Raw genomic sequence first — 27197 nt, forward strand, 5'->3', positions numbered from 1 at the left:
GAGTCTCTTCGTCTTGCGAAGCACGGCTATTAGCGGCTTAGCGGCTATTAACGGCTTAGCGGCTTTAAGAAAAAGGAAACAAACTCGCAAGAACTCGCAAGACGTTTCGTCTTGCGAAGCAAGCCCATAGGGAAATTCATCATGCGAAGCAGCTCAAAAAATGCAAAAACCCTTTCATCTAGCGAGTTTTTCGTCTTGCGAGGCATTCGTCTTGCGGGGCACCACGGTAATTTCTGTAACAGCAGGAAACTGTAGCAGCTGCAATACGTCTTAACTGGCCAGTAGGCTTACATGCCATGTCATGTTTAAAAATAGTCATGGCTAGCTGTTACAAGATTTTGGTGGACTATGTTTCGGACACATCTGATCATGTTTGTAACATTAACATTTTGTTTGTTTCTTTACATTCATGCACCATGACCAGGTTTGTGTAGACACTATGGAACCTAAACTGCATGGCTTTAACACAGCAGATCACTGAAAGGCTGATTATTACACAGGCTGCCTGTGTTTCTGAAGGCCCAAAACTATGAGTATTTTGAACCATAGAATTGTAGAGTCAGAAAAGATCAGAGCAGAGTCGGATTAAGAGCCTCATGGTTTACCAGCTGAGCTATCTCAGCAGGTGTGGGGGGAAAATGCACAAAAGGGTGTAAGGAGATTATTTATTCAAAAAATGATTTTTAAATCTCCCAGAATTCCATTTATGTGTTTACCCTCTGCATTCCTCCTCAGGGCAACTAAATAATTTCCAACTTGTTGCAAAGAAAGTTGTGCCCAACCCAATTTTAGAAGGGTGGTTTCCCCCCTTATTATTTAGCTCAGGAATGGGCAACTTTTTTTTGTTCCCAAACTTGACCCAACTGTCAAAATCCCTTGTACTTTGCAAGTCTCCCCATCCTCCCCTTTTAAGCCCCCTGATCTCAGATCGCAAAGCCAAGCAGGATTAAACCCTGTCCATCTTTGTCTGATGCACACACGTTATTTTAACAACAGGCTTGCTACCCTGTGTCATCTCCAGGACAGGGTGTGACTCACGCATGTTGGGCAACGATGGCTTGCAGGGTGGAGTAAGGCAGGGAAGAAAGCAATTACCCCAGGTCTCCGGCAAGGTGTTCTGAGTACTGTCAATGTGTTACTCTGCCTCTAATTTAAGCCACTCTTAATTCGACTGCCACTCGAGGTCTGAGTCCATTGATTCTAGCTGACGTGCAGGCCACCTGCATTATTGTTGAAAAATAATTTCCTCAATCACATCGACTCTCCCAAATGCAGCGGCTTTCAGGCTCCCACCACTTAGTCCTCACTTCTCTCTACCAGCTTCCAGAGAAAATATAGTTTAGTCTCTTTAAAAACAGTGGAGATTTCGGTGTGCCATTTGTAGCTTCTCCATCAGCTGAGGAGCAACAAGCAGACTTCTGCCCAGTTCCACCATAGTCTTGCCTTTTTATACCACAAAAGTGTTTTCATTAATTGTAATAAGAACATGAAAGGTTATCTGCCTAGCCAAGGTTTTTCTAAAATATAATCAAGTTGCATGAAAGGAGGCTGCATTTGAGTTGGCATTTAGGACAAGAAGTTACCTACTAGATGAGATGGTAAGAACGCGTGAACACAAGGCTGAGCATCCCAAATTCCACCTAAGGTTGTGGACTTTCGTTTTTGATGGCACATGTCAGCAGTTTTCAGCACAATATGCCGCACTCATCATGTTTGGAACAAACTCTCTGGGGCTGAAGTTTCATAATGGCAGGTTCTGCCTGTGTGCCGTGACACAGGAGTCCTTTCCACATCAATCCTTGCCCCCATGGTTCGTTCTTTCTTTCCCCCTGGTTGCAGATCAGAATTTAATCTCATGAATAAGATCCTATGTGATATGTCAAAAGTATATTGTCTTTGCACTCTGGACACAAAAGACTTCCCAGATTGAAGGAAATACTTTTAAGCAATGAGGCAAAGAGTAGGGAGGGATGAGGCGGGCTGGGAAGAAGCAAACTAAGATTATAGTAAGTAATTTCATTATTTGCCACTCTTACATACTTTCTGAAGTAGAAGCACTGACAAAATGGGGATGTGTTTTATTTTTTTACACTCTATTGCTAATTTAATACTTCCTTCTCCAGCAGAAAAGGAATTAGCTCTTGACTGATTTAGTATAATAATAATTTATTATTTATACCCCACCTATTTGGGCGGCTTCCAACAGAATCAATGATGATGATGATGATGATGATGATGATGATGATGATAAAGCAATAAAACATCAGACATTAAAAACTTCCCTAAACAGGGCTGCCTTCAAATGTCTCCTAAAAGTCAGATAGTTGTTTCCTTGACATCTGAGGGGAGGGCGTTCCACAGAGTGGGTGCCACTACCAAGAAGGCCCTCCCATCAGAGTATGGAGATCTTCAAGGTTCTTTCTTAAAAGCAAGACTAAGGGCACTAGAGGAAGCTGCACAAATGCCTGAAGAGATGTGTGCAAGTTTGCACCGGGCTGAAATCAAACTAGAAAGCCATTGTCTGTTCCCCAGAGTGAAAGAGGGGCACTCACTGCTAAGATACTTTACGGTGCAGAAACAAAATTAAGTAATAACATACCCTCCAACATCAATCAAATTCCATATTCCTATTCCTTACCCTTGAACATGTCTCAGATGAAAAGAGGGATGTCCTATTCCATACCCTCCAACATTTCTCAGATGAAAATAGGGACGTCCTAAGGAAAAGCGGGACATTCTGGGATCAAATCAGAGATGGCTTCTGTAAATCTGGGATTGTCCCTGGGAAACAGGGACACTTGGGGGGGTCTGTAATAAGTGACAGATATACACCCAAATGCCTTTTCTTTCTGGACAGCAGGGGAAAAAATGAACACCTCTCCTCAAACCTGTTCTTGGAGCTGGTGGTGGCATGTTGAGTAGTGGGCAGAATGGTGGGGAGAGGATGTTCACCCGACTTCCTGACAGCTGAGTTTCTGCTGCTTACCAAGGAAGAAGATGAAATGGGGCAAGGTGGGCATGGCACAAACACACCAGCAGAGCAATTCAACTCCCCTGTGCTGCTGGTGCATTTCCACCACACTGACCTCTGCAGCACACCCTCCCATCTATTTCAGTAAGCAGCAGCAACCCAGCTGTCAGGAGGCTGAGTCACCCGCTGTTCCTCTGTTCACTGCTTCAGTTCGTTACCTATATTCCGGATCTTGAGGCATGAGGGCACCTGCAGACCGTGCGTATTTTACAGGAGCATACCCTGTAATTCAAGCGCATATCAGGAAATTTAGGTTTGCACAATTAGAGCAAATCAAAGAGCTCTGTCACTCCAGTGCAAAAATCCACTTTTAAAAAGAAGCAGTTTGGGAAGGTGACGGAGAAATGAACCGAAAAGCATAGAACAAATGATTAATGGGAGCATGTAGAATAAACGTATCGAAAGTAAATCAGGATGAATGCAGGATAAATGCTCGTTGTCATATAGCCTCCCTGCAAACAAGTCAGTACAAATGGTCAATACAGATTAAATGCAATCTCCGTGTAAGCTTTTAGCCAGGAAATCAGGATGAGTGCTGAATAAACAGGATGTCTAGAAGAGACCTGAATTAAGGCAACCCTGAAAATTTATTCTGAATTGGATTTGAAAGTATCTGCATAACTGAGCTTTTGAGTGACAGAAGAGGGAGTTCGGGGTTGTGTGTGTGTTAGGATTTCAACATTACAATGGTACATTTGTGCCAAGGGCTGTAGATTTGCTTCAAAATGTATTGAGAGACCTGTCCTGAGCAGCCTAATGGCAGAGCAGTCTTAAGTGAAATCTAGCAAAAGATGTGATAGGAGATTCCCCCTCCCTCCCCTTGTGGCTTATATCTGCATATTTTACAATTCTTACCCTCACCCAAACCTTTAATATCTTACTGAATTGAGTCATTCCATCTAGTACAATGAATTTCAAATCTGACTTTAAAACCCTGCGTGCCACAGTCCATTAAGCTTTGAACACACTGTCTCGCTTCATCTCATACATTACTTACATTCACTTACACAGCTGCCTTTTATGTTAAAATCTCTTGTCGCAATCTGATTGCTGATTGCTACACCATACAACTTCCCCTGCACTTCAGCATCACAAAGAAAGACCTTAGTCTTACATGGGAAGCTGCCGTATACCAAGTCACAACACTGGACCATTGTGCTCAGTATTATCTCTACTTGGTCCATCAACAGCTCTTCTGGGTTTCAGCCAGAAGGTCTTTCCCATCCCTACATGGGCTGAGATTCAACCTAGGAGGTTTGGGATTCTCTGTCCTGGAGATGTGGCCCTTTCCTGAAGGAAAAGAAGAGCAGCATATACCTTCAAACTAGAAGAACAGTTGTCTCCTAATTGAGAACAATTTCGTTTTGAGAAGACGAGGTATCCATTGTGGCTTCTCTTCCATGGATTGAAATCTCTGCCAAACTGGACATTCATAAGACCATTGAGCAAGTTTTTTAGATAAGTCCATAGCAGTTCCTGGGACATGGGTGGCACTGTGGGTTAAACCACAGAGCCTAGGGCTTGCCAATCAGAAGGTCGGCGGTTCGAATCCGCGCGACGGGGTGAGCTCCCATTGCTCAGTCCCTGCTCCTGCCAACCTAGCAGTTTGAAAGCACGTCAGAGTGCAAGTAGATAAATAGGTACTGCTCCGGTGGGAAGGTAAACGGTGTTTCCGTGCGCTGCTCTGGTTCGCCAGAAGTGGCTTAGTCATGCTGGCCACATGACCCAGAAGCTGTACGCCAGCTCCCTCGGCCAATAAAGCGAGATGAGCGCCGCAACCCCAGAGTCGGTCACGACTGGACCTAATGGTCAGGGGTCCCTTTACTTTTACAACAGTTCCTATTCTCTGGAATTTGGAGATCTTTACAAGCCCACCTGCCCACAACAACCTATTCTAGTTATTCATGACTTAAAAGGTGTATGGGGCATATTTGGTCAAGCTTCTTTGCCTGGGTGAAATTCTTAGGTCCGCAGTGGGCACTGTTGGTTTATGAGGTAGCGGCCAGAGGACGACACCAGTAAACAACAACAATGGAGATGGTGTCTGTAAATTCCTGGCATCAGACGGACACCATGTTATTTCTGTTCCTGATGGTACATTGTGGGAATCTGCTGTAGAACACTTTGAGAGCCTATTGAGGCTACAAAACAGGATATCCATGTTGGAATGAAACCGCGACAGACGAGTAGCAGGTGTCATGTGAGAGGCGTCTTCTGGAGCAAGCCCCAAGAACTCTCTTTTATTGAATATTACAAACATTGCCACAGGTGCGCTTGTTGCTGATTGGTTGATACAAACACAAAGCAACTTGTTGCTGATTGGTTAACACAAGTACAAGGCGAGGATTACATATAGGCATTAATCATCAATAGATTAAAGGCTGGGAAAAGGAGCACAGAACTAGACCGGCATGAAACCTCCTAATTACCGTATTTTTTGCACCATAACACTCACTTTTTTCCTCCTAAAAAGTAAGGGGAAATGTCTGTGCGTGTTATGGAGGGAATGCCTACGGGTGGCATGCCTACGGATTTTCCTCCTCTAAAAACTATGTGCGTGTTATGGTCGGGTGCGTGTTATAGAGCGAAAAATACGGTAAATTATAACTAAAGATTGATATAGCATGACTAAAACAATTACTAATGATTGATCATAACATGAAAGAATATAATAATTGAATTCCGTAGATGTGGTCAGCTATGCATTAAGAACAGGTCATAGTGTTTTTCATGAATTTAAGATGAACTGAGCAGCCTAGGGAAATGAGGGAATGTCTTGGTCTTTGGAACAGGTTGTACAGTGTGTACAGAAGCAGAGAAAAGCTTATAAGCGAGACTTCCCAGAATGCCAGAGAAAAGAAGCAAGACTTCCCAGAATGCCACAGTAATGTGCAGAAGCAGAATTTCCCTTCATATCCATACTCATGAATATATAAGTGAATATTTTCTAGGGTTAAAGGGGTTTGTTGCTCCCCGCCTGAATTCCAGTTTGGGTTGCTCACTTGTTGGAGCGGAGGCACAGCAACAGCCTCCAAACAGCAGCATCCTTAGGGGTGGGGGACAAGGAGAACTGCTTTTAGAATTGTACTTGAGACCACCAACGCCTTGGAGGCTTTTTCGTTTAATTAAAAAAGGATGAGTCAAATCTGAGGAGAGACTCCTCTTATGCCCGGATGGGAATCCCGGGATAAATCTGCGGCCATTTGCCCCTGCAACGGCGGCATCCCGCCGGCAGGTGGCGCGGCACCCGCCGCCTCCTCCCCGTTTCCCGCCAAAGTCAAAAGCAGCCGCTTCCCTCCGGCGAAGTTTTGTCTATGCTTTATGTAAATATATATATATATCATGACGTAGGCGGGGTGTTCGTTTGGGGAAAAGGCAACGCCCCTTCTTAGCCTGCCTGTGCCTCGAGGTTAGAAAAAAGCTCCGCTTCCTTCTGCGCCGGCGCGGGGCTGGTAGGAACCAAGTGTAGCCGGAACTTAAGTTTCTAGAGCGTGTCGGGCGGAAAGGTGTGTGTGAGGGTTTTCCGCCGGACTCCCCGTCGAGGAACGCGGCGGGCGTGATGTCGCGCGTGGGGCTGCTGTGTCGGTTGGGCTCGCGGCTGCTGGCTTCGGGAGCGGGGATTCGGAGCGGGTACGTGGGGGGGGGGGTTCGTGCGCGCGCCCCTGCTCTCAACCGTCGCCGGGCGCTGGTTTCCCCCTCACAGACACCCACCCCGTGACCCCAAATAAGGGGCTCCCGTTCCCTCAGGCAGAAGTTCCACAGGGGAAGGCGGGCTCCCCTCTCCGCACGACTCAGGGGTTGGGGGGGGTGGAACCCAAGCTTTACCTGTTGGGTTTCTGCCTGTAAAACGCGGCAAGGGGGAAATGTGGAGAGTTTCGTTGAAGCTTTTTGGAACCAGTGTTGGAAACTTGAGATAGGAAAGCTGGGAGTTAAAGGGCGCTTGGAACCTGGGTTATGGTCGACTGTCTAGGCGCGCCTTTTTATATATAACAAAGCTGAAAATGAACAAACTGCACCTAAAATATTGTGTTTCTTTTTCACATGGTCCAGTCCTTCCCCTTCCCACCCCCCTAATATTCCCAAGAGGGTCTCTTCTCCAGTCTTCAGAGAGGAGCTGGAAGTGAGGAGGCAGAAAAAGCTCCCCCTTTCCTTCCACTCTGCAGGTTTAATCTGAAATCTTAGGTGCAGGAGTTCAGAAACTGCTTGCGCTAATGAAATGCCCTGTCGCAAAATGCGCCTAGGACAATGGGAGTTTCGAAAGACTGCTTGAAACTCACTTTCCGAAAGTGCATATTGGGTTTTTTTCTCCCCAACATGTTGAGAGGGGGAGAGAAATGGTGTGCACCTGTAGTAATTTGTGGTGCTCTACTTTTCTAAGTTGTGGACAGGGCATCAAACGGTGGTTTCATACCACAACCACCGCACATCTATGCTGTGGGGTTAATATTTTTCTCTTGCCCCATGCTCCGTGCCTTTGTGGTTGCTTTGTTTTACTGGGGCAAGGGAGAAAGGGAAAAAAGCTGTGCAGTATGTTAATAAGGATACAGTGGTACCTCGGGTTACATATGCTTCAGGTTACAGACTCCGCTAACCCAGAAATATTACCTCGGGTTAAGAACTTTGCTTCAGGATGAGAACAGAAATAGTACTCTGGCAGTAGGAGGCCCCATTAGGTAAAGTGGTGCTTCAGGTTAAGAACAGTTTCAGGTTAAGAACGGACCTCTGGAACGAATTAAGTACTTAACCCGAGGTATCATTGTATATGTCACTGCACTGTGAGAAGTGAGGTTACAGGGAACCAGGCAGAGGGCCTTCTCAGTAGTGGTGACCACCCTGTGGAACGCCCCTCCCATCAGATATCAAGGAGATAAATAGCTATACAACTTTTAGAAGACGTCTGAAAGCAACTCTGTATAGGGAAGTTTTCAGTAGTTGATGTCCCACTGTGTTTTTATATTTGTTGGAAACTGCCCTGGGTGACTGGGGTGACCCAATCAGGTGGGCAAAGTACAAATAATAATATTTTTATTATTACTACTAGCAGGGAACCAGACCGATTTTCAGGAGCCTGACACGTAAACAAGTCTCTTGTGACAACATATACAATACTAGAGTTGGGCGATGCTGGGTTGTGGTGTATCGCCAGCCAAACATAGTTCTTTGGCGATATACTGTGATGTTGAAAAAAGCTGCGTTGGCCCCAGCTGGCAAGATGCTGTGTGAAACTGCCATAGTTCTCATCGTGGGAGCTGAGGTGCTTTCACCCCAGCACCTCGCAGGCTGCGGCCAATATAGCTGGCCCCAGCCTGCTGCTCAGCCGGGGGGCAGAAATGCTCCTGCCCCCAGCGGAGCCAGCCTTGAATCCCCTGTCACTTGTGCATGACTGGCAGGGGACTCAGGGCTCCTTGGCCAAGCTCTGCTGGGGGCGAGAGAGCCTCTGCCCTCAGCGGAGCCCGCCCCAAGTCCCCTGTCACTCACAAGCAGTGCAAGCGGGGGCAGGGATCTCTCAGCTGGGAAGCTGAGAGCAGCCGGATCCGGATCCTACTCGCATGCAAGCAATAGTGGGCTTGGAGCTCTCTCAGTTGGGGAGGGGGAGCACTTTAACGGAGCCCCCATCCTGCTTCTGCGAGCTGGTATCGGTTCAGGGGCTCCATAAAACTACAGTGGTACCTCGGGTTTACTTAATTCGTTCCAGAGGTCTGTTCTTAACCTGAAACTGTTCTTAACCTGAAGCACCACTTTAGCTAATGGGGCCTCCTGCTGCCACTGTGCCGCCGGAGCACGATTTCTGTTCTTATCCTGAAGCAAAGTTCTTAACCTGAAGCACTATTTCTGGGTTAGCGGAGTCTGTAACCTGAAGCGTATGTAACCCGAGGTACCACTGTACTTGGCTGAGGCAAGGGCAGCAGCGTGCTCCTCAGCCCAAGCAGTTTAAAGAAGTGAAGGAAGGAAAAGGCTGTATCAGGACCTCGCCGATTCATCTTGATTCTCCCTCTGCCAGGGCAGAGTGCGATGGTGGTTTCAACCGCCGCTACTTGAGTCCCTTTGCTTTCAGCTCTCAGCTAGTTTGTTTCTCCCTCAGCACACTGGGCACTGGAGGCAGAGAGACTCAAGAGTGGTGATGGTTTCACCAGCGATATACTACTGAGTGAAGCTGTCATTGCGGTCTGCCCCCACATACTAGTCCAGTATCAGTATATCCTGTATCAATATATCCTGTGATCAATATATCGCTCAGGCCTAGCATATACTTATTTTGAAACCCGTGTTTTATTCCCTTCCTTGGTTAAATTGTGATGTGTGAAGGGAACTCTTAAGATGTATGCTATTGTATCAGTTGGTGTTTTGCAACTACATTGGTTTGCTTATATGACCCTAAGCCTGGGACCATTTTCTCTGTTAGCCAATGAAAAGGTATTGTTCTGGCAACTGTAGGTGACAGGGGTAGAGTTGGGCACTTCACATAAGAGGGTTCTTCAACTATTACAGTATAGCTTGCTGCCTCAGGTAAAGAGAACCTGCCTGTCCACCTTAATAAAGCAGGGTTTCTCCTTGAAATTGCACCATAGATTTAGCTTATTATATTGGCTGCATAATGCTCTCCAAGGAACTTTGAATATTTTTGTAAGTCTGCTGCTTTCCCATTTGCCACTTTACTAAATATGTTCCCATCATCAATTCTTTCTGCCTTTCTTACAATTTCATTATCAGCCTACAACAGTTAGGGTAATGCACTTCATTCTTCCATTTCTGCAATGTCAGTTGAATCGCAGCCCACATGCTTTGGAAAATTTTAACATAAAAGCGCTTATAAGGCATTCAAAAGTTCTAGTTAACTCCCATCCTGCTGTCCTTTAATATGCTTGTGAAACATGTTAGTGTAATGTTCTGGAGAGCATGATTATTTGCCAAGGCTGCTCAACATGCTTTGTAATTCTGTGTTTGGCATCTCCACCAGAGCCTTCAACATTGATAATCAACTCTTTAGTTCGAATCTTTTAAACTGTTATAGTAGTCATCAGATCCCTTCTCTTCCTGTCCTTGCTTTTGGGGCATGTGCTGCAGGTGTTTGCCAGTCTGGGATTATTATTTTTGCCTACCTTTATTTATGCTTGGCAATACCTTGAAGATAACTGGGTATCAGAACTGAGAATTGGAAAAGGCAATTGTGCATATCTCGTTTTCTAAACCATTTTTATCTTCTGTTTGATAGTGGTCTGTGGTGTGTCACAGCTAGGCACATTACTGACAATTCCACATGGTGGGATGAGCACCTTTCAAAAGAGAATTTCGAGTTCCTTAAGAAGTATACAGCGGAAGAATTCAAAGCTCAAACAGCCAGTAAACTCTGTCCACTGAAAGATGAACCCTGGCCTTTGCATCCATGGGAGCCAGGTTTGTATATGACAGGTTGGGAAGCAAAAGCAAACCTATGTCCAGTACTTGAGCCTGTATTTGGATTCCTTAAAACACAAATGCTTTTAAAATCAGTGAGCTGGATTCTAGTCCATTAAGGAAGCAGCACATGTAGGACGTAAGAGTTATTTTCCCTTGCACCCAGCGCATGTGTGTAAACATTCAGCATGCCAGGCCATTATGAGCATTGGGAAGTTCCTATCAATTATTATTATTATTAGGCAGCCCTGTATCAGGAAGTTTTTAATGTTTTACTATGTTTTTATATGTGCTGTAAGCCACTCACAGTGGCCGGGGAAACCCAACCAGATGGGCGGGGTATAAATAGTAAAATAATAATAATAATAATAATAATAATAATAATAATAATAATAATAATAATAATAATTATTATTATTATTATTATTATTATTATTATTATTATTATTATTATTATTATTATTATTCCAGATAGCCTTTTCTTTTTTCATTACCCACCTCCAAGGACCACATGTTCCAAATCTGTAGTCCCTGACTAAATGAATCTATACTGGCTGGGAATATGGAATACATGCACAATCCTTTTGTTCCCTGTTGTGGTGCCTGTGTGAATACCTGCATGTGCATAACACAGGGGAAAGGGCTCTGTCATGCCACAAAGGGATCCTCTGTACTCGGGCATTGGGTCTCCAGTGGATTTGATTGAACCCTTTGTTTTTCAGGTGTTGTCCACACTTAGTTTCCCAGAACTTTTTCTTCATAGACAGCACCCTGCCCTGCCACTTCCAGTCCATCCCATCTGCCTTCTGGGCAGAATGCCACGTTCTAAGAATGATGGCTCAGCCACTGCTCTTGCCCTGTGTGGCTGACGCTCCCATCATTTTTCACAGGCATGCCATGAATCACCTGAATGAAGCTTGTGGTCTGTGGACCACAATTAGGAAACACTTGCAAAATGTCATTTAGTATTAAGTTGCAACCGTGGTCCCTTTCATTCACTTGGCTTTGGTACAAAGCTGCCAAAAATACATAGCCTGTATGCAAAAATAAATATTTGTTTGCTTTTTACTCCTAAGATGGACCCCTCTTATGAGTAAAAAGCAGGCAAATGGGGGGAGGAGTTCCCAGCTAGAAGCTTCTTTCTTTGTAGTCAATATGGAAGCAGAGTTCTCTGTCCCTCTTTCACCAGCCACTACACACATTTGAGGAAATTCCATGTGCTCACCTGTATGGAGCACCTGGCTGCCATTGGCTAAATAGTTAAAGGGACTGCTTTCACTTTTAAACACAGGTTCTAAAAGAGTTGGACTTATTGCAGTAAAGTTGGGGATGATGCCATTGTGGACCAAGAAAGGTGAAAGAGTGCCTGTCACATTACTTCAGGTAAGGCAAATATTAGTCTTTAAAAACCATGATAGGTTCTTCTAGATTGCATATTTAGGATCTGGGCACTATCCTAACTAAACAGCTCCATTAGTTGTAGCAGCACAATGGAACTTCCTTGCCCCCTGCCCCGTGCCCCTTGCGGGCTTGTGAAATCTGTTTTGGCTCTTGTTTGGTTTTGCTAGAACCCTGAAGTCCAATAATCAGAGCTGGATGCAAGATAAGTATTGAGGTGGAGCCAGACACAAAATACGGCTTAAGAAACAGACCTGGTTGCCTCCTGTCCCCCTCACCCCATGAACAATAGCCTGACATTACTTGCAGATACAAGTGCACATCAGCAGTTAATGCAGTTCTCCGGAACTGGACATTATAGAAAGGTGTCCTTATTCATGTTTATTCTTCTAAACTGTTGGCTGTGCTGTATCTTTATCTTGTTGTTGGTTTTAAAATTATAGTTTACTATGTTGCTAGCTACCTTGAGGCCATTCACGGTGAAAGCTTGGGTATAAATTATAAAAATAAACGCTGACTTTCAGTTCCCCTTTATAAAGGTTAAAGGTTGCAGTACTGCACTGTGTACAGCATCTGATTCATTGTTGTTTGTATAAGAAGGAAATTAAGCACTTGAAGCTGGAAGGGTTACCTGAGGTTGAATTAACAAATCCCTATTAGATTATTTATATAACGATGTTACACTTTTTATATTTGTCCTTTATTTAAGATTTTGGTGTAGTTTGGATACATTCCTGGTCTGTTGACTCTAATAAACAAATGGTGATGAGGATGTTATTATTCAACAAAATATGTATACGGGTTTTGAGATTACTTTTACCATTCTGTGTTGGCTCTTTTTCCTTGAAGGTTAGAGACTGCCATGTATTAAAGCATATACCGAAGGAAGAAATGGGCGGAAAAGATCCCTTTCTGCTTGTTGGAGGAAGAAATGTTTCACAGTTTTATGTAAGTCTACTGTGTTGCTTTTTGTGACAGAGTATCAGTTTTCATCAACTTCTTCTATAGAGTGCATTTTGGTGTGTGGTGTGCCTCTATAGTTAAAAGTCTGCCTTTTTAATTTTTTAAAAAAATGCTCGCATGCATCACTGTTTGCTGTCATTTCTTGAAAATGTGATTTCTCCCTACTCTTTACCATTCTCTGAAGGCAGAGGATTTTTGCATGGGGGACATGGGAAGGAGGATTCCCTGGTCCTGAATGGGGTAACTGTGCCCCTAAAAGACCAAGTGTGCAGCCTGGGAGTCATTATGGACTCTCAGCTGTCCATGGAGGCACAGGTCAATTCTATGTCAAGGTTGTCTACCAGCTCCATCTGCTATACCAGCTGAGACCCTCGCAGCCTGTGCCTTGTCTTGCCAGAGTGGTACATGCTCTGGTTATCTCCCGCTTGGACTACTGCAACGTGCTTAATGTGGGACTGCCTTTGAAGGAAACTACAACTAATCCAGAATGCGGCTGCCAGACTGATGGCTGTGAGTGGCTGCTGGGACCATATAACACTGTTCCTAAAAGATTTCAATTTCCGGGCACAATTAAAAGTGTTGGTGCTGACCTGTAAATCCCTTAATGTCTTCAGGCCTGAGTACCTAAAGGAATACCCGCATTGTGGAGGTGGGTGGAGGATTTAGTCCTGCTGGGTGCTGTTTAAACACGCAGTTGGAAAGGGGAAAAAGGAGGCACAGCATGTCCTCCTTCTGGCCTCTCCCCTCCTGATTGCAACATTTCCCCCTTCATTTAGGTGTACTATGTATTCTCCAATTCTCTGCTTCCTTTTCTTCCCACATGCGTGTGCATGTGCAGGCCTTGGCTTTTTAGCTCCTACGCAGATTCATTCCCACTTAACCTTGGACAGAAACACAGGGCTAATTGAGACAGAAGGCTTTGGTTTCTAGGGAGGCATCATCATCATCATTAGCTTGAGAGGAGGGGGGGGACTGCCAAAGATGGAGGGGGAATAATTCTCCCCCACCCTGTTCAGCCTCCTTTTAATAATTTTTATTTCCTTTTTTAAGAAAGCAAGCATGCTACCTTCCTGTGGGGAAAAAAATCCAAGTCACCCTTTATACCAAAACATACACGATGGATGTAAATAACTATTCCAGCAGATATGTGCCAGTCTAGAGCATCTGTAGTGAGACATAGACCATGCATGGAACCATTCATTGTTTCCACCGTTTTTAATTTGTGTGGGGTTTTAGTTATTGTTGTTGTTTGTTTTTATTGAGGGAGGGGAGGAGCTGGGAGAGCAAGGAGGCTCCCAATCACTGTGGTTCAGAGTAGGAGGATGTGGTTTGGCAGGTGGAACAGGCCAGGTAAGGGGCACACGGCACAGGCAGTACCGAGTAGCAATGAAGGCAGCAAAGAAGGCATACTTTTCGTTCCCCCATTCTTTTTGGTGGCATCCGGCAAAGCTTTTCCAGGTAGTGTGGGGTCTTTTACACTCTGGCCCAAAGTAGGTGACTGAACCAGCGGTAGCTTGCTATGACTTGTTTGCAAAGCATTTTAAGGATAACATCGCTGGGATGAAGATGATGATTGCTGTTACTATTTAGTCCGCTGTTATAGCAGATGGGTCTCATGTGATGCCCAGAGAAAATGTTGTGTGGGATATAAGAAAGTGCTCTATCAATGAGTAAATCTACCATATTTTCTGTTAATTGTTATTAAGCTTTTTTTTTGCCTCATTTTTAGCAACTGTTCTCATTTACAAATTTGAATCTCTAGTTTAATCAATATCTAGGTTTTATAGATCTCTTTAGTGTTCATTGATTCCTTTGAAAATGGGCATATGTGGAAATAAACCTTCAGCTCTTCAGGTGTAAACTTGCTCCAATTTGGAAACAGAATTACCGTATTTTTTTGCACCATAACACTCACTTTTTTCCTCCTAGAAAGTAAGGGGAAATGTCTGTGCGTGTTATGGAGGGAATGCCTACGGGTGGCGGGGGGGATCTGTTGCAGTCGTGAGCAGAGGATCCATGGTTCGCCTTCCTTCCCTCCTCCGTGGCTCACTTTGAAACAGCAAAGCGGGAGAAGAGCCGCTGAGTGGGGAGGAGAGAGGGACAGAGAGCCTGCTTCTTTAAAGGAGCAAAGCGGGAGAGGACAGGAGCCGCTTACACGAGTGTAAGCAGCTCCTGTCCGGTTGGTTCCTTTAAAGCAAGCAGGCTCTCTGTCCCTCTCTCCTCCCCACTCAGCTCGCTAAATAGCAGCAAAGTTTTTCAGCTCGCTAAGCCGGGGATGAGTGGGGAGGAGGGAGAAAAGCAGAGCCTGCTTGCTTTAAAGGAGCAAAGTGGGAGAGGAGAGGAGCCTTCTCCCCTTAAACCCCTCTTCTTCATTATTAGCAGCATCCTTCTCCACACACCCCACGTGTGCTCCTTGTCCCTTGAGTGCTTTTCCTTCCCTCCCCACTTAAAACATGGTTACAAAGCACGGATCCACATGGATCCTCAGGATTTTTGCACTGGGTCACCCCAAATTCACCATCAGATCACATAACATGTCCATGGCTACATCTTGCACCAAAAAAATCACGCACCCACTGTTGCCTGGGGCCGCAGTGGTGCAAAAATGTGGTTACAAAGCATGGATCCTCAGGATTTTTGCATTGGGCTACTCCAAACTCACTGTCAGATCACATGTCTGTGGCCACAGCATGAACCACAAAAATCATACATCCACTGTTTCGTTTAGAATATTTTTTTTTCTTGTTTTCCTCCTCTAAAAACTACATGCGTGTTATGGTCGGGTGCGTGTTATAGAGCGAAAAATACGGTAAATGCTTTTGTTTTATAGAAAGTTAATTTCCATCTTATTATTGATGTAAAAAGTTTCAACAACAATGGTTGTTTTGTGTGTGTGTGTGTGTGTGTGTGTGTGTGTGTGTGATTATGAGATGGGTTAAAGCCTCACAAGGCCTTAACTTGGAATTGAGTTATTAATTTTCAAATAATATGTGTGGAATCATAGAGTATGTGTATACTGTAGTATATTTGATTAATTGGTACTCAGAGGAAACAGCAACAGCCAGCCATACCCAGTCTCACAATGTATAATTTGTGATCTATCGTCCCCATTCAGCATGCTCTACAATGCAGAATCAAAACTCTGCCTCTTGCAGATATTAGCATTTCACTGTATCTACCCTGAAAGATCAATAATTTATTGTGGGCAGAAGATTCTAAACTGCTGTCCTGTAACAGCTTCTGGAAATGACTGAATATGCAGGAGATATATTCCTGCAGGGAGATGCCTTTGATGCCTAGAGCATCCAGCTGCTTGTTGCAAGGTCTAGAGATAAACTATGCCTTTAAATTTACAAAAGCTAAGTGCATCTAAGTTTATAGTATAACTGGGACATAGATGTTTCATGCCCTAGCTCATTGGGTAAATCTTACATGTTTGTGAACTGCACACATAAGTTAAAGCATCCTGTCATTTTTAAGTACACTTAATATAGTCAATAAAATAATTCCAGAAATTGAAAGGATTACCTGAGCCTGTCAAATGTCTTGATGAAATGTTCTTTCTTGTGTTAGATGTTATAGAAAGCTGGAATCAGATACGTGGAGACAACCTAAAAAGCTTTTGCCTCTAGTGGCTATCTTTTCATTTCTTTAATTATTATTACAGTGGACCTTCGGGTAACATAATCCTCAGGTTGCTAATGCGGCAACCCCAGAAGTGTATACTTCTGGGTTTCGCCGTGCGCACATGCGCGGAAGCGCTCAATTGTGCCGAGCGCATGCGCAGAAGGGCACCTCTGGTTATGAAGTTTTCGGGATGTGGCCGGGCCTCTGGAACGGATCCCGTTCGTAACCAGAGGTACCACTGTATTTATTTTAATTCTACTAAGACTTTATTTTATCTTCATTCAGACCTTTCCCCTTATTTTTACTTGCTGCTCTAAAAGAGCATCCATAAATACTGGTTATAAATTCTTTTAATGTATATATGTGTTGTAGGATAATTTTTTACATGTTTTAAAGTTGTTACACCAATGACAAATACATTTGCTATCTAAATATAATAGTTTTTAAAGGATTGACTAAGAAATTAGCTATGTTTTATTGTAGAAACTCAACACTCCTATCCTAAATGCATTGTTTGAAAATAAGTTCCAGTGACCATCGTGGAGCTTACTGTAATGACGTGTTCTTAGGACCGGATTTTAATTATTTTTATAGTAGTCATTTCTGTGTGAGAGAATCTCAGGAAGGTGACACTAAGAAGTATTTTAACCTTCGTCTATAAAACAGTATTATAAAGGTTTATCAATTTTATGCAGTTTGCACACAAAATGATAAGCAGGGGGCGTTTTCAGGTGGGGCACATTTTTGCTGCTGTATAACCTTAAAATTGTCATTTGAACTCCTCTGAAAGTTCAGGAAGGCACTTTCATTGGGGAAAAGGAAAACTGCAGATAACTTCTACAACACTGACCACCTGACAGATGGTGATTATCCAAGTGTGTCGCTCCTGTCAGTCATGTAAATTGCTTTCTAGGGGAATCCATTTAAAGCACAACACTCTGCAATACGGCTTCTTGCATTTTCAGTTTTCATTCATTTTACTTCTGTTTAGTTGATAGGTTGAGAGAGAGAGAGAGACTCAAGGGCAATTTCAGAATTAATCCACTATAAACCACTTATAAACTATGCTTCCTATGTGTTTGGTTAATAATGAAGTATCCTTGTGCTAAAGATTATAGACTCTAGTATGGTGAATTAAAATTAAAAACTTGCAAGACTTTGTTCTTTCACCATTTTCATTCTGGCTCTGCGGTTGTCCATGCTTTATTGAACCTTCATGCTTCGGCAAATTTTAAAATATTATTCTTCATGTAAAACTTTGTGGTATTAGGTTATTATTAATCGCACACTTTTCAAAATTTGGTTTCTATCCACAGTTTTAATACCCTAAATTATAGTTAATCTCAACTATAGCTAGCTGCATAAACTAGGTTTTGAAGTTGCTGTGTTTTACCAGGGCATAGTTTAGAATAAGCACAGCCTGTCTGGGATCAGACGGAATACTAAGCTGTGTTTAGTTGAAAACAGAAGCAAAAGCTTTCCAAACTCCTTGTGGCTGCACTGGGGGGGGGGGGGGAGTGGGTAGCACACAAGCCTAAGGCTTTCACAGAGGCATTCCTGTATCACAAAACAAGGCCACATTTTGTCTTGTGTAGTTAATAAAAGGTGGATTTAGACAAGGGAAACCTGGTTTGAAATCCCCACAGCCTTAAAGCTCATTGGCTGACCTTGGGCCAACCAGTGTGTCTCCTCCTAACCTAATTCACAGTTTTTGTGAGGATAAATGGGGCAGAAAGCTGGAGAACATATCTGCCATCCTGAGCTCCAGTTTCTTTCTATGATTTTTTTCCTATGCTTGATTATGCATTGTAATAAAATAAATAATAATTTTATTTTAATAATAAATAATAACAAACACTTCTTTAAAACTAAAGATTTTGAGCAGTTGTATATAGGATCACACATTGTGATACAATTATGAGACAAAGACTCTCTAAATTTTATCAAGAAACTAGTCCTTAAAACCACACAATTAGCATATATTTTAAATTGTTTGAAGTGTTCGAGGATTTTCAATCTAATTTCTTAATATTTCTCTCATTGTTACTGGTTGCGTTTCTTACAGAAAGGGAGAGCTATGATGGAGTTGTGCAGAACTGTTGGCATCCCGCCAAAGGAGAAGATTTCAACGTTTAGAGTGTCTGAGAATGCCCTCATTAAGCCAGGTAATCTAGGCAGAATGAAGAACCGCGGAATATAATTTTGCACAATACTTTCTCTTGGTAGATCAGAGCCATTGTGCAGAACTGACAAGGTTTTGAAGTCCTATGGTAAAATGGAGCAAATCCTATGTATGTAAAAAGTCCAATATTATAACTATACATTTCCCACACAGAAAGTCGTGTTATCTGAAATGGCTGCTACCTTTTTTAAAAGCATTCTTAGAGATAAATATATTTTTGTTTTGTTTTGTGGAAGGTATTCCAATCAGGGGAAACATGGAGGGAGGCAATTTTTGATGCCTCCCCCTGCAGGAACAAAGGGAATTGCTAAAAATTACAACCTTCACCATTGCATGACGTGGATCACTCAGGGCCCATCGCAGCACTCCAGAAATGCCTGATATGCCTTGGACTTTGTACAAACAAATAAGAATAATGATAATAGGTTTACTTGATTACCTTCCTTCCCCACCAGGTACTCCCCTGTATGCTGCTCACTTCCGTCCTGGACAATATGTGGATGTCACTGCAAAAACGTAAGTTTCCTCCTGTTGCTATTTATGCACTAGGATGTTTTTAACCACTTTATTTTTGATAGTTGCAGTGGTACCTCGGGTTAAGTATTTAATTCATTCGAGAGGTCTGTTCTTAACCTGAAACTATTCCTAACCTGAAGCACCACGTTAGCTAATGGGGCCTCCTTCTGCCGCACCGCCGGAGCACGATTTCTGTTCTCAACCTGAAGCAAAGTTCTTAACCTGAAGCACTATTTCTGGGTTAGCGGAGTCTGTAACCTGAAGCGTATGTAACCCGAGGTACCACTGTATTAGACTTTGAAGGCAAATGCACAAAGTGATTTACAATAAAATATTAAAACAAAAGGTATTAATAAGCCAGAGAAATAAAATAAAACGAGGGAAATGTTTTCCAAAGCCACTGGAATTTTTCTTTTGTGGTATACTTGGAGCTTGTGCCTGAATCAGGCAGAAAAAGAAAAACTGCTCCCTGAGTGTGGCTGCGCACACGCACACACACACACACACAAATGGTTGTGATGAAATTGCTTTTCGATTTTTATCCCTTGGAAAGGACTATTTTTGGCTGTGAGGATAATTCATGGTATTTCTTTTAAAAGCAAGAATGAAATAAAAACAGACCATCCAGATGAAATGTTTAAGTGGACACTTGGTCTTACGACACCAGGGATTATGCCAGTTGATTAAAGTTGACAGAGCTGTCTTCTTTGAAGTTTGCTTCCTGCAGTTCATGAATCTCTTGCAAGGAAACATTCCTCTTTAAAAAATAATAATTTTATTTATTATTTTCATTTATATACATTTCAGTAGTAGTTTAACAGTAAATCAAACATTTCAAAACTCGACTACCTTCTTCCTCTGGCAATTTCATTATAGTTTTTGTTGAATGCTGAAATGTCTATTTTCAGGACTCTCAATAATTTTTGTAATTGTATTTTTTAAAAAAACAAAAACAAAACAACAAACTATTTTAATGTTATATGTTAAATTGTTATCACGCTCCCTGGGACCTTAAAGTGAATAAGTAATAAATTAAATTAAGAACAAGAACTGGAATTTGCTTCTGAATAAACCTCCATATGATTGTGTTGAAAGTCCTTAACGTTTTCCATACAAGAAGCTCTTGAAAGACAATGCCTTATATGGTATAACCTATTGAAAACTGCTTTCTGCTAACTTGCAGAAGTGATCATTTTTTAATTCTAAAGCCCAAATGCAGCTGCATACCTTCTATCTTAATAGACCATTGAGCAGCAGTCTGAAAATTACAGGTTAAATAAACATGTTTGTGCTGTTCTACTTTGCTTAAAACAAATGCTGTTGAAATATGTACATAAGATATTTCTGTAATGATAGGTAATTATGCTGACAACTAAAGAAATGTTTTATAGGCAACTTTGCCTTTTTTCTGTATTTGAATATTTCCTATACCTCTAAAGCAAATTGATTTATACTCAAGAAAATGTCGTTTTGGCAACATAATTTTATTAATTGCACCCATCTTGGGAGAAAGGAGTACATACTCTAAACAATGGGTTGGATTAAGATTAAATCAATTGAGATTGTTTGTTACATTTTACTACCACTGTAAAAGTTGAATTTAAGTTACTTATATCTAACCTGCCCCACTGAGACCTGTGGGACTGAACTCTAACTTAGTCTGCATCCAACCTAGTATATTGCTTAGTCTGGGTAGTTAAAGAGTTTTTCAGTTGGAAGGTTTGGAATCCTCAATGGCCCACTATCACATTTTTCTTTTGCAAAATACTCCTTTCCAAAACCATCCTGCGTCTGTTCTGATCTTAACTCCATTATAGAAAATTCAAAGTTTCCAGGCCAGGGGTAGTCAACGTGATGCCTTCAACTCCTTATCATCACTGGTCATGCTGGCAAAGGCTTGATTGAGGCCTGCCTTGGATTTTGGAGAGATGAGTTTCATTTGTTGATCACTGGTTGACATCTGCTGCACAATAGCAGTGTGTGGACCCTTTGATTCTGCTGAGAACCTTCAGTGGCTTTCAGTATCATCCACTAAGATGTCCTTTCAAGCTGATTTAAAGGACCGTGGACGCTGTTCTATTGTGGTTCTGCTTTTACTTCACTGGGAGGCTGCAAAAGGTGATCTGGCCTACTGGGACTTGCATGCGGGATCCTCCTGAAGTAGATTCCATGCTTTAACATTGCAAGCAAGTCTTGTTCTATGTGGCTTACATCAACTTTGTATTTAAGCACTAGTCTGGTTGTCATAGGTGGCCAGGAGTTAAATGCAGGTGGGAGAGTGAGCTGGCTGAGGAGAAAGGAAGTGCTGTGTTCCTTCTCTGCAAGAACCATTGAAACCAAGTGGACTGATGGAGAAAGAAGTTCCCTCCTCCACACACAGCATAGAATTGCAGCTTCCCATCCGTCCTCTGCCATCTGCCTGCAATCTTGGATCTTTGTGGCGAGAGGGGGCTTCTTTGCAAGGGTGACTTACTCCCAGGGAAGTCTGCAAAGGACGCATGCGCCTTTCTATCTGCCATACAGAGGCATTTTTGAACAGCATTCTATAAGTGCCTTGTACTGAAACTGCAATCCATGTATTGGGGAAATTACCTTTTTCAAGTGGGTTATTTCAAAACTGATTTGACTTGGCCTTATCTGCTTTAGACTTGGCAAAGGCTTCCAAGGAGTCATGAGAAGATGGGGTTTTAAAGGTCAGCCTGCTTCCCATGGCCAGACTAAAACACACAGGCGCCCTGGAGCCATTTCCAATAGCGTAAGTATTTTTAATAAAAATATTATAATAATTTATTATTTGTACCCCGCCCATCTGGCTGGGTTTCCCCAGCCACTCTGGGCGGCTTCCAACAAAGATTAAAAATACATCAAAATGTCACACATTAAAAACTTCCCTAACTGAGTTACTATGACTTTGTCATTACAAAAAGACAAGTGTTTAGAAAAAGTTTCTTCTAGTGAATGTAGACATTTCATTAAACAATGAGCTCTCTACGTTGAACAGTTTATTGGGATCCTACATAGTGAGCGTGACACAAGTCCATAAAACTTAGACGTAAATGTGCATAGGTGTCAAGATGTGTTTTTTAACTAGTACTTATGGCATGTTGTTAACACAATACCTGCTTTGGTTTTGAATGTTATTTTATGTTATTTTACTCTTGTTCACATGCCATATAAAAGCACTTCCATGGTTGATGCCTAATTTGTATTTCGTATTTTTGAGACAGAAGGTTGCAAAGGTTTTCAAGGGAAAGAAAATGCCAGGGCGGATGGGAAACGTCTTCAGAACAACGGTGGGACTAAAGGTGAGGCTTATGAATGTGCAATAAAGGTGAGGTGCGTGTCCTTTATTTGCCCCTTTGATAAAGTAGCTTCCTAGTGCATAATCACCCTCATGTAATAGCAAGCATCACGTTTTCTTCTTAAGTATCAAAGAGGCAAACCCACAAAGGCATGAGGAGACGACCACTGCTGTTAGCATGGAGGTGGAATAAGGGCCTTTCCTCCCACTCTCCCTCTTGCTTGCCTGCTGACAACAGCATTGCTTCAGGGCAGGGGGAGAAAGAGGACTTCCCTGACCTGTACTGGCCACTGATGGAGCTGGGGAAAGGGGACTTGAAATTGCTGGAGGTGGTGACCCTGCCACTGTCGAGGCGCAAGTCAAAGTACCAAAGTGCCTCTTCAGTACTCAGTGCAGCCCGGCCTGCTTGACAAGTGAGGCACAGTTTGTCTGGGAATGCTGATGGTGCTGTTCTGTTGCTATGTAAAGAGGATCTGGAACTGTATTTTCTTTTCCCCACAAGATATGAAAGTCTGCAGAAAAACACTGCAGTTAGCACAGCAAGTAATTTTTAAAACCACCACAGAATGTTTTGGTTTCAATTTGGTCGTTTTAATCTTTCAGGTGTGGCGGATCAGTGTGAAGCACAATATCATTTATGTACACGGTTGTGTTCCAGGTCATAAAAACTGTTTAGTAAAGGTAAGTTTGGCTTCGAACTGTTGGATAATGTGCCAACACAGTGAATTCAATGACTGCTTTGGTCAGCCTTGATTTTATTGTTTCTTCCACCTTGTGCCATGTGCATCAATGTGTTGTGCTTTTTTCCCCAAGCTGGTGCCTTCCAGATGTTTTGGACTTCCGTTCCCATCATTCCCGACAAGTGGCCATACTGGCTAGAGGTGATGGATGTTGTAGTCCAGAACATCTGGAAGGTGTCAGGTTGGGCAATGAACTCTTTTTAAATTGCAAAAAAAGCTCCTTACATTGTGAATGGATACTGGCAAGCATTGAAAGCTGTCACAGAAGAATACAAAGTGATGTTTCAGTGGTTGGTCAGGTAAGACCTTTGCAAAGCAGCCTGTTAACAAGCAGGATAGCTCTCTCTCTCTCTCTCTTTTTACATTATCATTTTTAATTTGGTACTGTGGTACGGGCTAGAAAAAAAATAGAAATTTGATTTTCTTCTGAAATCAAATTTCACAGCATTGAATAATATGGTGCTGGGTGCTGATTCCTTAAAGTAAATGTGGCTGTATGATATTACAGTGGTACCTCGGGTTACATACACTTCAGGTTGCAAACTTCGCTAACCCAGAAATAGTACCTCAGGTTAAGAACTTTGCTTCAGGATGAGAACAGAAATCGTGCTCTGGGGGCGATTGCCAGATTAAGAAGAATAAAAATATTAAGAGTAATAGTGTGCCATTTTGCCCCTGTCCTACAGTTTGTTATGCTCAATTTTCATCATGATCACTCATGCTAAAGGCCGAGTTTTTTCATCTATCTTTCCTACTAGGAGCTTCACCTGAGCTCATCATGTAGGATATATGCTATGGAAATGCTGGACTTCATTGCAGACTGTGCTGCCTCTGGCTGTTGTAACCTAATTTGACGGGAAATTGTGGTGCATATAATTTTGACTATGCTCAGAATGTAATTGGGGCATATTCCCCCCCCCCCAAAAAAAAAATCTAAAGCACGTTTTCTAATTAAAACAAGGAAATTAATGTAAGCCCATAGGTTTGGGAAATGGTGGATACACAAACTCACGTGGGACAGTTTCTTCACTCTTGCAGGGTGCTTTTTCCTCCATGACCCTTAGCCTAGGAGCAGTTGAGAGCAAAGAAGTCTTGCAGCATTCAGTGTCCCTAGCCCTTTGATATCTAACATTTTTACTGAGGCAAAAAGATTCCAGTCTTGCTCACTTTGGGAAAAGGTACTTTTTTTTGCTACGTAAGTGTCTTGCATCTTGTTACTGTTCATGCAAAGTACTGATTCAGCCTGGAGCTCTGCTAAACTGCAAAGTGGTCTGTGACTTCACCCTACTTCTAAGCATTAAGCTTGCTACATGCTCAAGCAATTTTTGCGGATTATGTTCTGCTGAGCTGTAGCTGTTCAAACTTGAGACCTCTGCTGTCACTAGCACAGTGTCTTGTATGTACATTTCCCTAGGCTTCTACAAGGCATTAATTTACTGTTTTGCAAAACCGTGACCCAAAACCCATTTTAAACAGTTGAATACCTATGCCCCATTTCTAAACACATACCTGCTGTGTGATCTTTTTTAGTTTGTTGTTTTATTTTTTAATTTTTTTAAAGATAAAGCTGTAATTTAGAAAGAACAAGGAGCATGGCAAAACAAGTATCTTTGTGCGTGTCTACCTGGAAATACTGATGGTGTTGGCATACATACACACATTTTGTCAATACTTTATTATCTATTTTGGTTGACATTAATGCAGATATTAAATCAAAGGAATTGGTAACATTTGTACTTGTAGCCAGGCTGACCATTTCACGATTAAACACATTGTGGGAAAGCTGAGCCCCTCCCCAGATTCATTTTTCCAAAGGATAACCAGGCTCATTTCCCCCCGTGACACACAACAAATAAAAGACCCTACAAGGCACCCACTCATCAGTGTTTCCCCCAATTGTCTCTTAAAGGACAGCAAGAGAGAGACTCTGTTGTATGTGCTCATGCCTCTGGAGCACATTAATTTAATAACCATGAGATGAGCTCGTCTTATGGGTTGATATCTAGTTATAGAACAGGAAGCAGAGTATAGTAATAGATGGACACTTCTCACAGTGGGGGAAACTGAGAAGTGGGAGTCCTCTGGTCATCCATATAAGGATCAATGTTCTTTAACCTGCTCATGAATCATCCATGAAGAGCAGTGAAGTGGCCACATTTGCAGATTACCGCAGATCATTTGAGTGTCATTCTTTAATGCTATAGGTTGTCTTAAAACAATCTAAATAATTAGCTCTGTATAAAAGATGAAATGTTTCATAGGAGACTTTTTTTCTTCTGTGCTCTCAAAAAAAAAATTCTATTAGGAGGAAAAATGATAAAAAAATGGTTTTGCCCCGACTCCAAGGTTTTCCCCCCAGGCTTTCACATCTCTACAACTACCTCTCTGATCTTTCTTTTCTTGTCCTCTCTGTCACATTATGTCTAATGACAAACTTCTTTCCTCCCAAGTTCTCATCTCATATTACACTTTCCTTATCTAGTTAGTCCAACTGGTGCTCTGAGCAATAGCTTTGTGTTTTGAATCCTAAGTGAATTTTTGCCCACTTTTCATTATCAACCCCTCTTGCGCTTGTTGTGTTTTAGGTCAAGGATTCGGCTCTACCAGCTTACAAAGATGACAGCAAGAATTTACCATTCCCAACTTATTTCGCTGATGGCGAAGAGCAGCTGTCTGATGAGTTGTTTGATGAGGACATTTTTCAGTTCACTGAGCCCTCCATAACATTCACTTAACTATTGACATCCTGAGGTGCAGGCAGGCTTCCCATCAAAAATGTCGGTCCGAAGACGCAAAGCAGGAAAATCTTCCCCCGAAAAGGTATCATCTGGCACCAACCTGCCCACATGACTCTGGACAACAATTTTTGTTAAGAGTTTTCTTCATCGCAACAGATGCCAAAGGATGATAAGCAAAGAAACAGTGACACGGCTGATTGACACTTTCAAAAAATAACTCAAAACCTTCCATACTGATAATACGTGTGTGTGTTTATATTTAGTGTAATATTTACCTCTATCATGTTATGAAACAGATACGTGTGTCTGGTTTTTTCCTTTCTTAAGCAGAAAATTGGCTGTTGTTAATTGCTTTAATATGAAAAATACCACTTTTTAAGTTCATTCTGCCCTGTGCATGAGCAGTTTGGAGACACACAGGCTATGTGTGCTTCAAGAGACCTTGTCACCTACATCGTAGAAAGCCCCACACTCCCAGTGGTGGCTTCCTTGGCTGTCCCTACTACAGCAGATCTGACAGCCAGCAAGACGAGTCGCTTTTTTTAATGGCACATCTGTATTTGCATCGGCTGTCAAGAGTTGCTGAAGGGAAACCCACAGAGAAGGCAGATCCAGTGTCTGCTGTTCACATACATCTACATAAACAAAGCCAGGGATCTTTGCATATTCAACAACATGGGTGCAATGAATAAGAGGGATAAAGAATTTCTTTCTAATTTCTCCCAGTTCAGACTGAAGTATATATGGTGCTCTGTGTTTTCAGGAACTTAACACAATCTTGTGAGCAATTCCCGTCTTCTGATGTCCCCTAGCAACAGGAGCAGGGGAAGAGTTAGTTAAAAAAACAACAACAGTTGTCAAGTTTGCCTGTTTGCAGTTCACTCTTAAGTGCTTCAGATGGCAATCCTGGCTACCCTCAATTACCTGAAGATTGCACTCATACGAGAGAAAGCAATTGTTCTCCATCAGTGCTCATCTCTAACTCCCAAATCTGTCACATTAATAAATGTCCAAGCTGTCTACTTTGATTTGGAGTTGTGCTGTGCCTTTTCACTGAGACACAATACCATATCAACCACCGTTATCATTTCCTATCAAAGTGCACGTTTTTAATGCAAGTTAGTAACTAATTATTTCACATGAGGTCCTCTATCTTATTTAAAAAAATAATTGCTTGTTTATAAGCATGATGAGATTTTAATTTTTTTAAAAAAACATTTTAAATCCCACATATTAAATACAAATTATGTTTTGAAAGAATATTCCTAATCTATTAATCTAAAATGAAGAAACCCCCCCCCATATC

At 42.3% G+C, this 27197-nt stretch overlaps 1 protein-coding gene across 1 annotated transcript; it reads left to right on the plus strand.

Annotated features, from left to right (window-relative positions):
* The first annotated feature begins 6533 nt into the window (after positions 1–6533).
* Positions 6534–26919, plus strand: MRPL3 (mitochondrial ribosomal protein L3). The gene is made up of 10 exons (XM_081164882.1): positions 6534–6661; positions 10245–10426; positions 11718–11809; positions 12674–12772; positions 18480–18579; positions 19052–19112; positions 21759–21867; positions 22340–22417; positions 23017–23094; positions 25739–26919. Exons 1-10 carry the CDS (start codon positions 6591–6593, stop codon positions 25886–25888), a joined length of 1020 nt encoding a protein of 339 aa, XP_081021008.1. The 5' UTR covers positions 6534–6590; the 3' UTR covers positions 25889–26919.
* Positions 26920–27197: the final 278 nt, after the last annotated feature.

This window comes from Podarcis bocagei (assembly GCF_964188305.1).
Source record: "Podarcis bocagei genome assembly, chromosome: 12".
NCBI classification, from domain to species: Eukaryota; Metazoa; Chordata; class Lepidosauria; order Squamata; family Lacertidae; genus Podarcis; species Podarcis bocagei.

Bases quoted from the DNA above. Each gene is read 5' to 3' on its own strand.
- MRPL3 (XM_081164882.1), top strand. From the start codon at position 6,591: ATGTCGCGCGTGGGGCTGCTGTGTCGGTTGGGCTCGCGGCTGCTGGCT. The intron at 10,427-11,717 runs GTTTGTATATGA...TTTTAAACACAG, and splicing joins TTTGCATCCATGGGAGCCAG to GTTCTAAAAGAGTTGGACTT. The intron at 23,095-25,738 runs GTAAGTTTGGCT...GTTGTGTTTTAG, and splicing joins ATAAAAACTGTTTAGTAAAG to GTCAAGGATTCGGCTCTACC.